The following is a 16291-nucleotide window of genomic DNA, read 5'->3' on the forward strand; positions in this document are numbered from 1 at the left end:
CTGTGGTCCCGGGTTCGATTCCAGGCGCCAGCGAGAAACAATGGGCAGAGTTTCTTTCACCCTATGCCCCTGTTACCTAGCAGTAAAATAGGTACCTGGGTGTTAGTCAGCTGTCACGGGCTGCTTCCTGCGGGCTGTCCTGCACTTTTCAGCACTATTCAGCACTTGGGGTCATGATAAGGATTTGGGATGGGTGTGGGGAAAGGAATGGTGCGTCACTTAAACATTCAGATGACGCTCCTAGAAGGCGCGGTAAACATGTTTGCTAATTTCAAAGAATCCATTAACCGGATATTGTTAGATATGGCAGTAATCATCGGTATGCAGGAGGAGTGATAACGCATCACCCACAACCACTGTTAATGCCACTGCCCCCACCACCACCCGCTCCTTACTGCTCTCTACCGGAGTGACCGCTACATATGTACTAACATGTCGAAAAACACCAAGCTCTGAAGCATTATTAAACATGACGTTTCGTCACTTAATAAAGTCGACGCCAAACATGGTGTGTCTACCACTCTGTACCAGTCGACAGCATCTTACTACCCACAAGACGCTGATACACACACCGCGCCCCTTACAAGATTTTTGAGGGCGTGAGGGTGCACATAGGCGATATAAATTTTATTAATTGAAATAAAATATTTGCAACTGCAAGTTTCATGGAAATCTGCAACTGCGAGTTGTAGCCTATGGTGTGCATGTTAAGAAATAGGTTAAGTGACCTTAATACCTATACTTGTATACCTATTCTACGTAAGTATAATAAGGCACATGCCTTATAGGTAAGAATAAGGTACGTAATTAGCAAGGCACATGCACCCGAACATAGTAGTACGTAAATAAAGCATACAAGTTTAAAGAAATAATTCCAAAATTATAAATGTGGCATTTAACAATAACGAAAGATGCATATCGCCTATGCACAAGTAATCCTAAATAATTAGCATTATTAATTACCTATAATTACCCATATATATAACTGTCCTAACATTACACGTGTAAGTAAAGGGACAAGCTACATGCATACATAAACATTGAAAGAGTATGCATGACGAGTGTGTATACATGCGCACAAATATCCACATTAAAAGGAGTCGTGGCAAGCATACGAGTTGAACATTATAAATTTGTACCGGATGAGGGGGGGGGGCGTCCGGAGCCTCAGCCCCTCTACCCTCCCACGCTTTTATTTTATACCAGTTTCACAGCATATTAGTACTTTATTTTGTACTCTTCCTTGCCTTTTTGCTACACATTACATCACAGAGGTACAGGAAATAGGCTTACGTGAGTGATCCTACAAAGAACCGCTCTCTTACCACCGTGTTATATCAAGACAGTCGTAAGTGCTTCATTTAGCAACCATGGAAAGTTTACATTGGGCACTAGTGGCTTTGTTTCATCAGGCTGATCTTGTTACCTCCTTACATTATGTTGCTCCATCTTAGTTCACCTATGAGAGTCATTCAGATATGAAATATTTAATCGAGGACACCGGATATTAAACTAATTTTCAGTTAGTCATTCGTCCCTCCTAATTAACTTGTCAATATCAAGACTAATCAAACTACCAAACCAGGCCATTAAACCGTAGAAATATGACCCCCCCCCTCCCACCTAACAATAGCCTACCAACCCTAAAACTGCAATAACAGGTTTCCACCAAACAAGCCAACCCTAGTCATTCAAACTCTCTACTACATCTTGACTATACTGTCCAGTTTCCTATACTCCCCACTGGACCTACAGCATCATACTTGCGCTACCTGCTCACAGGATGAGTATGGGGTGCACAATAAACTAGCCAACAATTCGAAGATACACATGACCCAAACCAAAGAAGTATATGAGGGGTTGCATTTGTTGATCTGTTTAACACTGGCGAGTATGGGATCCAATCCTCCCCTGAACTGTATATTGAAGACAACAACTGATCTTTTGATCTATGGTGACAGGAGGGCGGCAACGGACAGAGATGACAGGATAAGGAATGACGGGGGAGGGGGGGAGGGGATAAAGGAGACATGATAAAAAGATGGGGGAGAATAGGAGGGGGAGCGAAGCTACAGGAATATATACAAGAATTAATAATGTCACAATATTTCAGGTCAATAAAGACGTGAGAGAAGAGACGTGATGGGCCAAAGAAGAAACCCGTAATCAGTATACAGTACTGATGACACTTGGACGGTCGTCACCAACACTACTGACGTCACAGGTAATGTCAACAATCAAACACAATCACACTACATATTATTATATAGCATTACATTTACCCAGAATTCCGGGATCCTATCAGAATGAGGTTAAGGAATTTGCCCAAATGTTTATCGTGAGATCAATCTCATTTTTAGTGTGTTGTGTTCCTAAAGTTCAAACAAAGATATTTTCCTGCTGGAACGCTGAACTTTGGTATATGGTGGCCTATGTCCCCTCCCTTCAGCCCCTGTGCTCTCGCCGAGTTACTACTGATGCCACAGAAGAGGACAATACCTGTGGAGAGGTGGAGAGGTTGCGGGTGTTGCCAGCAGCAGGAGGAGGAGGAGTGAGAGGAAGGTTGCCAGCAGCGTGGTGGTCCAGCAGACTGTGAGAGTGGCAGGTCCGCCCCACACCTCCACTACCTAGCCACGACCCTCCTCCTCCTCCTCCTCCTCGTCTCCTCTCGCTCCTCCCACTCTGGCTTCACTCTCACTTCTCTCTCTCCTCTTTCATTGTTATTATCTCTTTATTTCGTTAATGGGTTAGTTGTCTTGCTAGCTCCGTAGCTAATGTATCGTGTATTGAAATAAGACAGGAGAGGTTGTTGGTGTATACTATAGATCACCAAATTTCCAGCAGCAGAGCGTTCAAACACAGCGACAAGTGCTATTGACTGCGGTGACGAATACAAATAATTGTTTTTTGTGTAATGACGGACATCAGTAGTACTTCTTTATGCGATGTTTTGACGCACTGTTCAGCCAGGACTGAGATAAAGCGCGAGAATCATCTCTTCCTTCAACTAATGCCTCCATGCAGGCACTAACATATGTAAGCGAGGTTGAGCGCTGCTGACGTGTCCGGAGCGCCGCGGGTACCCAGCTGATCTGTTCCCCCTCCTGTGGCCAGGCCGGGTCCCTCCCCCGTAATACTTCCCCTCCCAGGCCTCTCCTGCCATCTTCCCGCCCAGAGCTCCGGTCAGATCCCCTGCCTCTCATCCTAGCCCAGCAGGGACCCCTCTCCCTTCCAAAGTCGGGATCTCTGCTTTTCCATAGCCCCTGCCGGAGTCACTCTCCAGTCCCCTTACCCCTGTCGAATTCCTTTTCAAATGAGAAAATCAGACGCCCGAAACACTGTGCGTATTAGCGATTTTAGGCATAGTATGTACTACCTCTATCTAGAAATACATTATGTTTGTATTTTGAATGTATGTACTTTTACCTGAATAAACATTATCTTATCTTTTGACTCCAACCCCCTATATTTTTTTATTGTTGCCGCCGGAGGCGGCTAGTTTATTGTGCACCCCATACCCATCCTGTGAGCGGTAGCGCAAAAAGCATTACAGAGGGCACAAAACATCTTTGTCAGACCTCATCTTAGATTATTACATAAACAATTTCATCTATCATTCACACCTTATAGTTACAATGTCAGCTAGTTACAGAGCATGTGCTATTTCAAGAGCTATATATTTACAGTAAGTCATCATACATTAATGGTAGGTCTTATCGCTAATACATAATAGTTTGATCAATGGAGATATTAGTCATAGGGGAGCTTCTGTTTATTATTAGTCTTCACAATACACTACTTGTTTCTTAATCTCATATGTCGTTTATCTACTGGAAGCGAAACATGGATACAGTGTAAGGATTTCAGGTCAAAAATATGACACCACATATAGAAGAACAGGAGATTTAAAGCATGTACATAAGCGCAGGAAATACTTGTGAAAACCTCAACCATTCTCCAGCCACCACGCAACTCTTGCAAAAAAAGACCAAGCTAAATTGTATTAGCTGTCAAACCCACAGCGGAATGGTAAGCTCGATCATTCGAGTCTCATCCAAAAGATTCTGGGTTCGATTCCCGCGGCAAGACTAAAGCGTTTGGGCAACGGTTCCTTCCACCTGATGCCTCTGTTTACCTTGCCTAAGGGGATCTTGATAATCCTATAGCAGGCTTCGTGTCCCCCAACTATGGAAAATCATAAGGTGCTATTTATTTATTTATTTATATACAAGAAGGTACATTGGGTTTGAGAGAATACATAGCATAGTATTTACAATCTTGTAAAGCCACTAGTACGCGCAGCGTTTCGGGCAGGTCTATCACAATTCACAGGCTTCATATCATAGGCTTCATATCAATTCACACGCTTCAATTCATATCACAGGCTATCACAATTCACACTTTTTTTCAAAACTTTACCTTATCTACACCTTTCTCCATTCACATTAACCTCACCTCCTCTAAAACAGATATTTTATAAAATATTCCTTCCCCTCTAGCCCCGCCCACCCAAACAGGGTGTTCTTTCCCCGGTGATTAATGCAGGCTTGTCTCCCTGCTTGTGAGTTCCCTACATAGTAGATACGGACAGCGGGGGAACACCAATTTCCTAAGTCACGCAAACGTGCGTTACACGCTAAAATCTCATTAATAAGAGATATAGTAGGTACAAAACAGAGTTCACCAATAAGGAATGATAAGCAAAAGTACTTAATAATTATTCAAGTACATAGCTTGTGAAAGACTTGTAAATACACGCACTAGTTAACTTTTGGGAACATGAAACAAACGGTGAAATACTAACTCAAGAGTGTTAACAAACGGGTAACTCTAAACAGAAGAAAGTTGTTAGCAATCATTGACACTCAGCAGGTGTAATCATCACTAGAAATAACACACCATTTTCTATATTCAACATTCCTAAAATTGATTCAACCTGTCCTTAGGCTAGGATAGTTAAAGAAAGGGGCCCCGGCCACCCAAAGATGCAGTCGTCATGCACTACAGAAGGCTTGGTGGCCTATTCGAGGCACAGCTCGTCGATGAAGATTGATGAAGATTAAGCCACCCAAAAGGTGGCACGGGCATGAATAGCCCGTAAGTGGTGGCCCTTTTGAGCCATTACCAGTATCAATAGATGATACTGGAGATCTGTGGAGGTGCGACTGCACCCTGCGTGACGGGAGATGTCTCCCGGACCAAATGGTGACCAGATGGTGCACAGCACATCGTTATATACACCCAAACTCATTCCTATATATGTCAAACCTACGTTTGAGACACTTCAGCGATCTCATATCTATTAATTGCTCGTTTGGTGCGTGTGAATGATGTGTAATAGTAAATTATCTCATGAATATGAGATAACAGTGACATATCACTGTCAATAACAGTGGCATGTCATTGTTGTCAGTGACATCAATGCCGCCTTCACTGTTTATAATCAAATGTTGTTATAGTAAGCTCAACTTCTCCTGTGCGATAATATTAATGAAATAAAAAATAACAATGAACGAGAAAAATAAAAAACATGGACAGTAACAAGAACAAAAACAGCAATAACAGTAGCAAGATTGACTGATTGATGAATATTAAGCCACCAAGGTGGTGGCACGGGCATGAATAGCCCGTAACAACAATAACAAATGTTTAGTTCATTTATGACGTAACGCAGACCCATCTCACCGGTAACAGTGGGAACAAGAACATCAACTTAATACAATAACAGGAACAAACACTAAGACAACAATAACAGTAGAACAGAGACCATCGAGGCAGCAGGAAGGGCAAGGTCGAAGTTACTAATGCAAGACAGCTGGGATCCTCTCGGACTTAGGTTCGAACCCTCGTCACGGTCCTTGTGGATTTGTTCAATATAGCTGTTACTACCCATTGTGCAGGGATCGAAGGATAGCGGTCATCATCAGTGAAGGATAGTGGTCATCCTGGGTGAAGGATAGCGGTCATCCAGGGTGAAGGATAGCAGCAGACGGTGGCGCAGGCGGGGGCGAGGAGCGGGGGGATGGAGGGAGAAGCCTAGCACAAGTGTGCTGGTAACGGTGGCGGCAGGTGCATCTGTGGTGTACAGGTGCGTCCGGTCGCTGACACGTACACTGCTGTATGAGGTGTAATGTGTACACACTGCCCACGTGTGCAAGAGTTGTTGTTGCTCCCTGTCACATTCTCTCGCTCTCCATCTATTTTCTCTCTCTCTCTCTCTAATGACATATGAAACCACATTTCACTCTAACATCGTACTCGTACAACCAAGGACGAGCATGCAATTTCAGGTGTTTAGCTGGATAATAAAGATTGCAATATGTGTTGCATTCCTGGACCTAAATGGGGTCTGCCTCAGACTTACGAGCAGTAGTAGTGTAAGTGTCGACATTCACCGGCGATTTTGCGTTGTCCTGTTCAACAGGACCCAGCCGGCGATTTTTAAATTTCATTAGAAAATCTAATCTCAAGCATTACTCTTAAAGCCTCAGTACATTTTAGCCTCGTTTCACATACACTCAACATTATAAAGTGACTTATGTATATGTTATCTGTAAAAAGAAAAAAATACAGCCCTGCCAACACCTGACTGCAAGTGTAAACTGCCACGTGGCCACAAACGTCACCCACCACCCAATATATTGTATATTATATTATATATATATATATATATATATATATATATATATATATATATATATATATATATATATATATATATATATATATATATATAAAGTGTAACACATTCTACAGTAATATATTGGTGTATATATATTGGTGTATACTGGCAGCAAGTTTTCTTTCAAACATGTCTCATTGAATATGATCGCATATTCTGTATTTACTATTTTCTGATTTAGGGCTTCTATCCCTCTATTTTCTTAGCATCAGGGCTTAGCTGAAATAGGAGTTCTCCAAAACTCATTTTCGTAATTTTAAGGTGAAGAAAAGAAGTGAATTACTATAGAATGTGTTACACTTATTTATACAATTTGCACAACGTTTCGAACCTCCATGGTTCATTCTCAAGTGAAAGGAATTTTGATTGATTGATGAAGATTAAGCCACCCAAAAGGTGGCACGGGCATGAATAGCCCGTAAAAAAAGGAATTTTCAGGTTTGGTTGATTTTATACCCGCACTGGGTCAAGTGATAAGACAATAACGGTGAAAACATGGGGGGGATACATAAGAACATAAGAATGGAGGTAACTGCGGAAGGCCTATTGGCTCATACGAGGCAGCTGCTATCTACATACAAAGATTGATCAAGTGTAATTGGCCTGTTATGTTGAACAGTTTCTTCTGTGTTGGCATCGTTATGTTCTGGTCTTGTCCTTACTCTCATGGTAGGTAGAGTACATAGTTCCGTGATTTGCAAATCACGGAACGGCAGTTATGGCGGCAGTTGAGGCTAATATGGAAAGTTGCACAAGTGGAAATGGCAGTTAATAAAAAGTTAACTAAACCCTAGGAATAGTCAAACCAACCTTTGACTGAAAGGGAAAATAGGTAATTATTCAACTATATAAATCTCTGGTGAGCCTCCCACTTGGATTATTGTATCCAAACATGGATACCTCATCTTCAAAAAGACGTAGATGCTCTGAAGTACAACACCTGGCTACAAAAATCATTCCTGAACTGCCAACTCTGGTACCAGGAACGGGTGAGGGCAAGGGTGCTAACAGCACTGCTCACCAGACATAACAGGGCTGATCTCATCGAAACTTTTAAAATACTGAACAATGCTGTTGTTGTTATAGATTCAGCTACTCGGAACACGTCCCAAGTAGCACGGGCTATGGTGAGCCCATAACTTACCTGGCACAGGAGCGGGGCTGCAACTCTGTTTTTTTTTCACTTATAGGGTTATAAACATATTGAACCGCCTACCCGCCGAAGTCGTAAATGCCAAAATTGTGCTGAATTTTAAAATCCAGCTCGATAAAATTTATCAGGACAAATGAGGGGACCGTTGACAAGCCGCAGTCCTTCATATCCTCATCGAGACCACTAGATAGAAGTCATCAGGTAAATTCAGGAATCGGCACAGGAAGACCGTATGATAAAAATGGTGCAGTTGCTTAAATATCGGCATTTTCTCAAGACGTGTATTCACCTATCAGTGCTCGCCAATAAGCGTGTACGGACAGCGAGATCAAATGTAGACGATGAGTCACAATAACGTGGCTGAAGTATGTTGACCAGACCACACACTAGAAGGTGAAGGGACGACGACGTTTCGGTCCGTCCTGGACCATTCTCAAGTCGCCACCCCCCACCCCAAAAAAGAAAACAGAATGGACCAGGACGGACCGAAACGTCGTCGTCCCTTCACTTTCTAGTGTGTGGTCTGGTCAGCGAGATCAAGTTCTTGGGCCCTACCTCCTAGCAATAGGCAACTAGTGCTTGTATATCTAGACGTTCTTGTTTATCGTACTTGCTTTTTAATGTGCTTGTTTAATATACTCACTTAGATATATGTGCTTAACTATAATTCAACATGGCACCCTCTTAAGTATTTAAGTTGTACACATTATCTAGTAGCTGACAGCGATTAATATCGTTAATTCTTTTGACGTTGATTTCGGGCAATATCCAATATTTGTCCTGTATCCTAATGGCGTGCATCCTAATGGCGCATCACCCAATAGGCCCATATTATAAGTTTCGATCGATGAACCTAACTTGTTAACTGTTTGCTTACAGACGTTATAGCGTTCAATCTGGGAGGAAAACCTGTATATAAGAGTCGCCAAAGGCAGATCAAGGAGGGTGGGATGTGGTCGCCTCGCCTACCATTGTCCAGACGCCTGCCGTGTGGGCAAGATCTCTGGCTCTCTCCACACACACACATATACAAGCCTAATACAGTGAACGAATATCTGTTACCTATTGCAATATATATATCCAGTATAAATTAACCTCAAGGTTTAATTAAGACGGCGTGATATTACTATGGGGTTTTAACATGTTAATTTCATACGTGGAATGTGAGTGTGCAATGTTTCGCTACAGAGGCAGCTTGTGAAAAATGATGTTTGTATATACAGCATAACGGAATTATAAGACCAAGTGCATTTTACTGGGTAAAAAGTGTGCCGTGTATGTACTAGTGCAGAGTTCTGCAGAACATTAAAATTAAAGGTCAACCACAAGCTGGTAAAACTTTTGATATGGGTACACTAGGCCGTTTTGCATGCCTCGCTACCTGGTCCTTGGTTCTAATCGCAATCTGTCGTTTACTAAACTTTCTCATGACTGTACCTCAATATTTTCACAAGACAAGACCGGTGGTAAACATATCTCGGAGTACATCGCAGCCGTTGCTGACTGGTGGTCCGTCTGTAGGAGCACCGATGGTGATAGCTGTGTGCGAGGCTGCTGGCGACAACAACTACAGTCTGGTCAACAACGCCAGCACCTTAGAGGAGGCGCAGCAGTACACAAACCATCTCCGTACGTTGTGGGCGAGACAAGCCGAGCAGCTGACTACTATGCTCAAGACGCTCCTCTACTTCAGTAAGGCTGATAAATGGCGCATCATCGTCATGACGGACGCGCTCACCACCTTCCACAAAGTGTTAAAGCTGACACGAACGTTTCCAGAGGACCAGAAGCGGAGGCTTGAGCTGCAACATGAGAATGTTTGGTTCCCAGACAACTTCCCAGGGATAAAGGAGCACTGGAGGCCATGTGTGTGGGCTAAACAGTTCCTGGCCGAAGCTCTGCCTCACGAAGACGCTGTTGTATATTTTGACACAGATGTGGTGTTCCTGGGTCCTGGTGAAGAAGTATGGTGGTTGTTGAGGCGGATGGAGGCTAGTCAAGCAGTGGCTCTGGCTCCTGAACCACAGTACACGTTGGATGACCCCAGACGGCCGTATGCAGGCAGTGTTGGACTCAACACGGGAGTCATGGCCGTCAACCTGACACGGCTGCGACAGCTGCCTGGAGGTGGCCTGGGTAGTGCTATACTACTGGAAGGCGCCATTGACCCACCACCGCGTCACGACCAGGATGCTCTAAACCACTTTTTAATTAACAAACCTCACCTGGTACAAGAAGTAACATCACGATGGAACTTTATACCATCTTCTTGCTTCAGCGTCGCTCCTCCGTGTCCAGACTGTCTCTCCTCCGGCATCCTCGTCCTCCACGGAGCAGACATGACTTTCTACAGAAATGTAGAAATCAAATTCTTGGTAAGCAGTATATATGCAACTTAGTGTTATGTTTTAATACATTTTTCCGAATTTGACATTTACATTCGAGCAAGCCATATTTTCAGCGAGTGATATAGTATCCATTTAGCCATTTTTAGCGGTATCGCACATTTCTATCGCTGAAACTATCATAAATCATAATCAAATGCTGCAGTCTGAAATGTTGATTTTAATAAGATTGATAATTATTACTCACGCGTGCATACATTGCAACAAAACAGCGGATTTAACCGGTGCATTACGGCCGCAACAGCGCAAAAACAGTTAAATGTCGTCCAGAAACATCCATACTAAATAAAAATATCTCTTGGAGTTCACCTGGGATAATATATAATTTTAAAGTGCTCCATAAATAACACAGATCGGTTAAAGTGTGATACTTCCTTGCTTGCAGGTGATGTATGGTATTCTGTCGAGGCTGCAACTGGACGATGATCCTAGGAGGTTGCTAGCCCGAGTGAACGAGCAGCTGGCTGTCAGAGACTCGTGGACACCCTTGTTTCCCTGCAGTAACTACACCAACCTCACCCAGGCTCTTACTCTTGGCCTCACCGACGCCGCCTCCCTCACACCACTCACTCTTCACCAGTGACCGTGCTTGTATGTGCCTTCTGAAGATAGACCCAGTATGTTTTGGACGCCGTTTTGCTTTATGACACAGTATGGCTAAACTTTCTGGCTAGTTAGTCCATGACTTAAAAACTTACGTTAGTACACCTCGATGGGTATTATTGATGTCAATTATCTATCGTTGGCGTCAAGTTTGTAGAGTAATTCTAGACATTTGGAGATATGCTAAGGATATAGGAAGCTATAGGAATACTATGTGAGGACGCCTGAGTTACGTTACATAATAAACTACCAAATATTGGCAAAGTGGTCGCGGTAAGTTGTGACCAATTTAATGTGGTTAGGGGATATAGTCACGCAGACATGTTTTGGATCATGAGGCTGAATTAGGAAGAACCTTGAAGTCGTGGAATTTTATCATTTAGGAAAGAAGCTGCTGCTACAGTTTTCTACACTATACAAGTTTCATAAGAAGTGCAGGATTAATATTAACAAGATGAAAGGAAGAAATAACGAGGAAATACCTTAATGGTTGGGGGATACTGGACCCAGGGTAGCAACACCATAGACCGTCATCACATCACCTGCTGTGAATGATTTAAGCAAAACAAAATAATAAAGTTCAGAATTGAATACTTGTGTGTTGGACCACATAATATTTATGTAGCTATACTAGTTACGTAAGAGTATTACCAAATTGGCATGTTTTGCCCAGGACGCAATATATATGCCTTGCCTCACCAAACGTCCCCCCACGGGAGACATCTCCCGTCACAGATCTCCAGTATCAGCTCTTGATACTGGTAATGACTCAAAAGGGCCACCACTTACGGGCTATTCATGCCCGTGCCACCTTTTGGGTGGCTTAATCTTCATCAATCAAACGTCCCTCCCCCGGGCAAACAACGCTAATGTAACGTTTAAATCAACATTACCGACAACGAACGTTACACGGCTCTGTCCTGCTACAAATTAAGTTATGATGAACTAGCATCTAAACTCGTGAGGTGAATAAGACACTTAAACTACCACGTACAGGTAACACTCCCAGTCTATATATTTCTGTAAAACGGTTTTAAGTTTTAATTTAGTTTATTTATTAAGCACCATATTCCCTTCCCTGTGAGTAAATGCAGACGCAGCTATATGTTGCCTAATTCCTAATATATATTAAATTGCTTAAAACACTAAACTATTTTCCTTCATAGTATATTTACAAGTGTTATATGTTGCCTTATATATGAATTTGTTTTACCTAAATGTATTAAAAAACATTCTTAAATGTATTTAAGTTGCTTTATCTCATTATGTCTTGAGTGCTTTACTTTTATCTTTCATGAATTGTAACAATACGAATGAGTATTTGAATAATAACAATAATAATAAGTGTTGACACATGGAGGAAAAAGCGCGCTAAATGCGAGGCTGCGGCGGACTGCCGACGTCAGGCTTCCATTATCAAACGTGGCACACGTATCTCATGATCAAAATAATATATTGATATATAATAAGAATTAAAGAAATACATACTTAATTAAGCCTAGTCAACTTATATCCTGAAAAAATCTGCCGAGACATATCCTGGATGTCATAATATGCATTTGTAAGAGGAAAATTGGAGTGCAGTATATATGAAGTGGCCTGAGGATACGCCGGGCCAGTAACTTTGTTAGAACACGGGTTGTCTACATGCGTGGAGGCTCAGAGCTCACCTTTGGTAACTTTCGGGACAGTTTTGTAAGTCAACACTCTTACTGATATCTAGTGAGCATTGGAAATGTTGCTGTTGTTTTAGAATGAGGTACTCGGAACAAAGAGTTCCAAGCAGCATGGGCTATGGTAAGCCCTTTACTACTTACCTGGCACAGGAGATGTGCGTCGTTGGAAACTATTTAATGTTGCATTTTTAGTCATGGTAGAGTGAGGTACTAAGTGGGCAACTGTTGATGTCCATTGGTGCGCACTTTAAAGTTGGTCACTGGAGAATATGCTGAAGTTAAGCTTAAATTAAGACTTAATATTTTTACGTGAACGTTAGTCTTAATATTACCTGGATTTATAAGAATATAATTAGTAGTACGTCACAAACTATATTATACACAAGACTGTTGCAGTAGTGTCGTATAGGCCTAGCAGAGCCATGGATGGTCATGTAGTTTGAAGGCTATGGTTAGTTGTGTAAAAATCATGGTTAGTCGTGTGAAGACAGCGGTTATTCCCGTAAAGACCATGGCTGGTTGTGTGAAAACCATGGTTGGTTGTGTGAAGACCATGGTTGGCCGTGCAAAGACCAAGAGTAGTCGTGGGAAAAAAATTAATCATGTGATTGTGAGAAACGTGACAGTAGTGTTTATTATTACTTCGAGTGTACTCAAGTTGCTCATGTACTTGCCTCAGAACAGCAAAGAAGCGGCGAGGATTCTAAGGTCACCCTACGTTGTACCGGCGCCACTGGTGACTGGAAGTCCCTCTGTGGCGGCGCCCGCAGTGGTGGTGGTGTGTCACGACCCTAACACTACCAGCAGCAGTCCGGCGCTGGACGCCGCTACCAGCAAGGAATCACATCGTCTGCTGGGGTCGTGGCCCAGGCAAGCCGAGCAGCTGACTACTATGCTCAAGACGCTCCTCTACTTCAGTAAGGCTGATAAATGGCGCATCATCGTCATGACGGACGCGCTCACCACCTTCCACAAAGTGTTAAAGCTGACACGAACGTTTCCAGAGGACCAGAAGCGGAGGCTTGAGCTGCAACATGAGAATGTTTGGTTCCCAGACAACTTCCCAGGGATAAAGGAGCACTGGAGGCCATGTGTGTGGGCTAAACAGTTCCTGGCCGAAGCTCTGCCTCACGAAGACGCTGTTGTATATTTTGACACAGATGTGGTGTTCCTGGGTCCTGGTGAAGAAGTATGGTGGTTGCTGAGGCGGATGGAGGCTAGTCAAGCAGTGGCTCTGGCTCCTGAACCACAGTACACGTTGGATGACCCCAGACGGCCGTATGCAGGCAGTGTTGGACTCAACACGGGAGTCATGGCCGTCAACCTGACACGGCTGCGACAGCTGCCTGGAGGTGGCCTGGGTAGTGCTATACTACTGGAAGGCGCCATTGACCCACCACCGCGTCACGACCAGGATGCTCTAAACCACTTTTTAATTAACAAACCTCACCTGGTACAAGAAGTAACATCACGATGGAACTTTTCACCTGCTTCTTGCTTCAGCGTCGCTCCTCCGTGTCCAGACTGTCTCTCCTCCGGCATCCTCGTCCTCCACGGAGCAGATGCTACTTTCTATAGACACATCGACAGGAAATTCTTGGTAGGTAGTACTGCAACTTTATATATAAAGATAGTTTCATTCTTGCTATAGTCAGCGCAGTAATCAAGTTAGTAAGCTCGTCACTATTATGGAAGAAAAAATTGGAACAAAATGAGAAAATTTAACAAAAGAAATGTTCATTTTTCGACCATTCTCAAGTCGATTGCGATCGACTTGAGAATGGTCCAGGACGGACCGAAACGTCGTCGTCCCTTCACCTTCTAGTGTGTGGTCTGGTCAACATACTTCAGCCACGTTATTGTGACTCATTCGCATGCAACTGTTGTGAGGTTGCGTCCTGGGGAAGCGTCATTACTTCGACCTGGGGGGGAAGGGGGGGGGGCGTAGAAGGAGGTCGATACAAGCGGTCCTTCGTCCTTCGAGCATGTCAATGGTTGCCTTCCAACATAACAAAAATCGTAGCATTGCCTTTCTTACTAACTAGGTATTCATAAAGGCTTATCTTGTTTCGTCAGGTTGTGTACAACATCGTGGCGAGTGTCAGGCTCGGGGCAGGACCCTCTAGCAGTGCTGGCGCAGCTGGAGTTGCATCTGGCGCTAGGTGGACGCCGGGAGGACCATCTTCCCTTGCAGCAACTACACCCATCTCAATCACGCTCTTACACTCGGGCTCAAGGACTGCTGCAACACTAACAGTCCAACACCAATTACAGTCCTTAAGTGCACGGAGACATCTGCCACAGCCCTGAGGAATATAGGAACACCTGTTACGATGTCACAAGTATATAGAAACATCTACCATAGCGCATGGAAGTGCACAGGTACACCTGACGCAATCATGCGGTACATGGAAGATCACTCGTCACAGTCCTGAAGTACATGGGTACACCTTTCACATGATGCACCTGAAGTGCATGGGGACACTTGTTACAGCCCAGAAGTATATGAGGATATCTGCTACTGCCCTGATGGAGAACATTTGTCAGGAGGGTATACGGTTACAAATACAAACTATCACAAGTGCTTTCTGTTACGGCCAGCTTGAGCCAGTAACCGGGTTATTTCTGTTAACGTGTCTAATAGTCTCTTCTTCTTTATCCTACCCAAAGTCGATGGCAAGTGGTGGTAACAAATAACAGTGCAAGGAATAAAAAGGAAGGGGGGATAAACAATACATAATTACACCTTCACCAATATATATTATATCTAAGTATAGCTACACATATTCACACTGTGTCGCTTTCCTTCAGGACACTTAATAGACCTGCAGTGTTCATCAAATCCCGGCGAGTCCACTACGTCCAGGTACACATCGTCTACGCTCAATGGCAATCACCAGGCGAGTTCACCTTCCTCAACAAGGGCCAGACCACACACTGTATCGTCACAAGTGTCCCAATACCCCACATTCACCCTCCAGAAGTACACTGGCAGAGGGTTTCAGCAACAGGCTAACAAATAATCACGTACAGGGGTAGCTAACACCCTGGCAGAAATGTCTAGCAACACACTAGCAGCACTTCTCAACAGATGCACTACTGTCGTCTCGTAACTCTTCCTGGCCAAACCCCGGGTACGTCTGTCCATACAACACTACATAACTCCAGCAGCTAACACACTGCTACTACCGATGGCGGCCACGAGTCCTCTCACAGGATCCAGTTAAGAGTTATGGACTGGCCAAGGTGAACTGCCCTCCTTACTGCAATCGCCTCCTCTGTCTACATAAAACATTATTAGCAGGACAGACAGTATACTGGGTGACCTTAGGATAATGCCTTTCCACCGGGTAACTGACATTGTAATTGTTTACACAACCTAGATGGCGTTGATATCGTTATGCCACCCACCAGAGGTCATCATCATCGACCTCACCTCCTCACTGAGGTATGAAACAGGAGCCATTCACCACCACATGCCACACCACCGCTAACAGATGGCATTGTCAGCGTCTCACCCAATAACTGGGAGTTGGAGTGCAGGTCCATAGATGGCACCGAAATCATCACTTACATGCAAAGGTGTCGATACTGTAATAGGAGTGGAAACATTTGGTATCAGTTATGGTGTAATATGGTTATATCAAACTACGCAACCACCTACAACAGCATTTTTTAGTCGTGTTATTAAGTGTAAAATTCCTGGTCCTATGAATATTATTAATCTACTTCTGAACATTGTATATATGTATGACATTGACTGCATTTTTTC

General features: G+C 43.5%; 2 protein-coding genes across 11 annotated transcripts in view; one reads left to right on the forward strand and one right to left on the reverse strand.

Moving 5' to 3' along the window:
- Positions 1–10094, reverse strand: part of LOC123766581 (UDP-glucose 4-epimerase) — a 27108-nt gene extending 17014 nt beyond the window's left edge. For 2 of the 9 annotated variants that reach the window (XM_069308382.1, XM_069308383.1), the window contains exon 1: positions 396–486. In XM_069308382.1, coding sequence (XP_069164483.1) covers positions 396–471 — 76 coding nt within the window. In that variant the 5' untranslated portion in view covers positions 472–486. Of the gene's footprint in view, positions 1–395; positions 487–1835; positions 1994–2499; positions 2661–10060 lie in introns of those variants that run through there. The other 7 variants (XM_069308384.1, XM_069308391.1, XM_045755850.2 and 4 more) reach the window with 7 other exon arrangements.
- On the forward strand, positions 2089–14738 carry LOC123766579 (glucoside xylosyltransferase 2). 2 transcript variants are annotated; one of them, XM_069308394.1, is made up of 4 exons: positions 2089–2224; positions 8715–10210; positions 10626–10831; positions 14596–14738. In XM_069308394.1, the coding sequence occupies exons 2-3, from the start codon at positions 9182–9184 to the stop codon at positions 10821–10823; spliced, it is 1227 nt and encodes a 408-aa protein (XP_069164495.1). In that variant the 5' UTR covers positions 2089–2224; positions 8715–9181; the 3' UTR covers positions 10824–10831; positions 14596–14738. The 2 variants fall into 2 exon arrangements, with proteins under 2 accessions (XP_069164495.1, XP_069164494.1); XM_069308393.1 differs by having other exon boundaries at positions 10626–10857; positions 14596–14737.
- Positions 14739–16291: the final 1553 nt, after the last annotated feature.

The sequence above is a fragment of the Procambarus clarkii genome, chromosome 62 (genome assembly GCF_040958095.1).
Source record: "Procambarus clarkii isolate CNS0578487 chromosome 62, FALCON_Pclarkii_2.0, whole genome shotgun sequence".
In the NCBI taxonomy this organism is placed as follows: domain Eukaryota; kingdom Metazoa; phylum Arthropoda; class Malacostraca; order Decapoda; family Cambaridae; genus Procambarus; species Procambarus clarkii.

Coding starts and splice junctions, on each gene's coding strand:
- LOC123766579 (XM_069308394.1), top strand. CDS start 9,182: ATGGGTACACTAGGCCGTTTTGCATGCCTCGCTACCTGGTCCTTGGTT. Junction 10,211..10,625: donor ATGTAGAAATCAAATTCTTG/GTAAGCAGTATA, acceptor CCTTGCTTGCAG/GTGATGTATGGTATTCTGTC.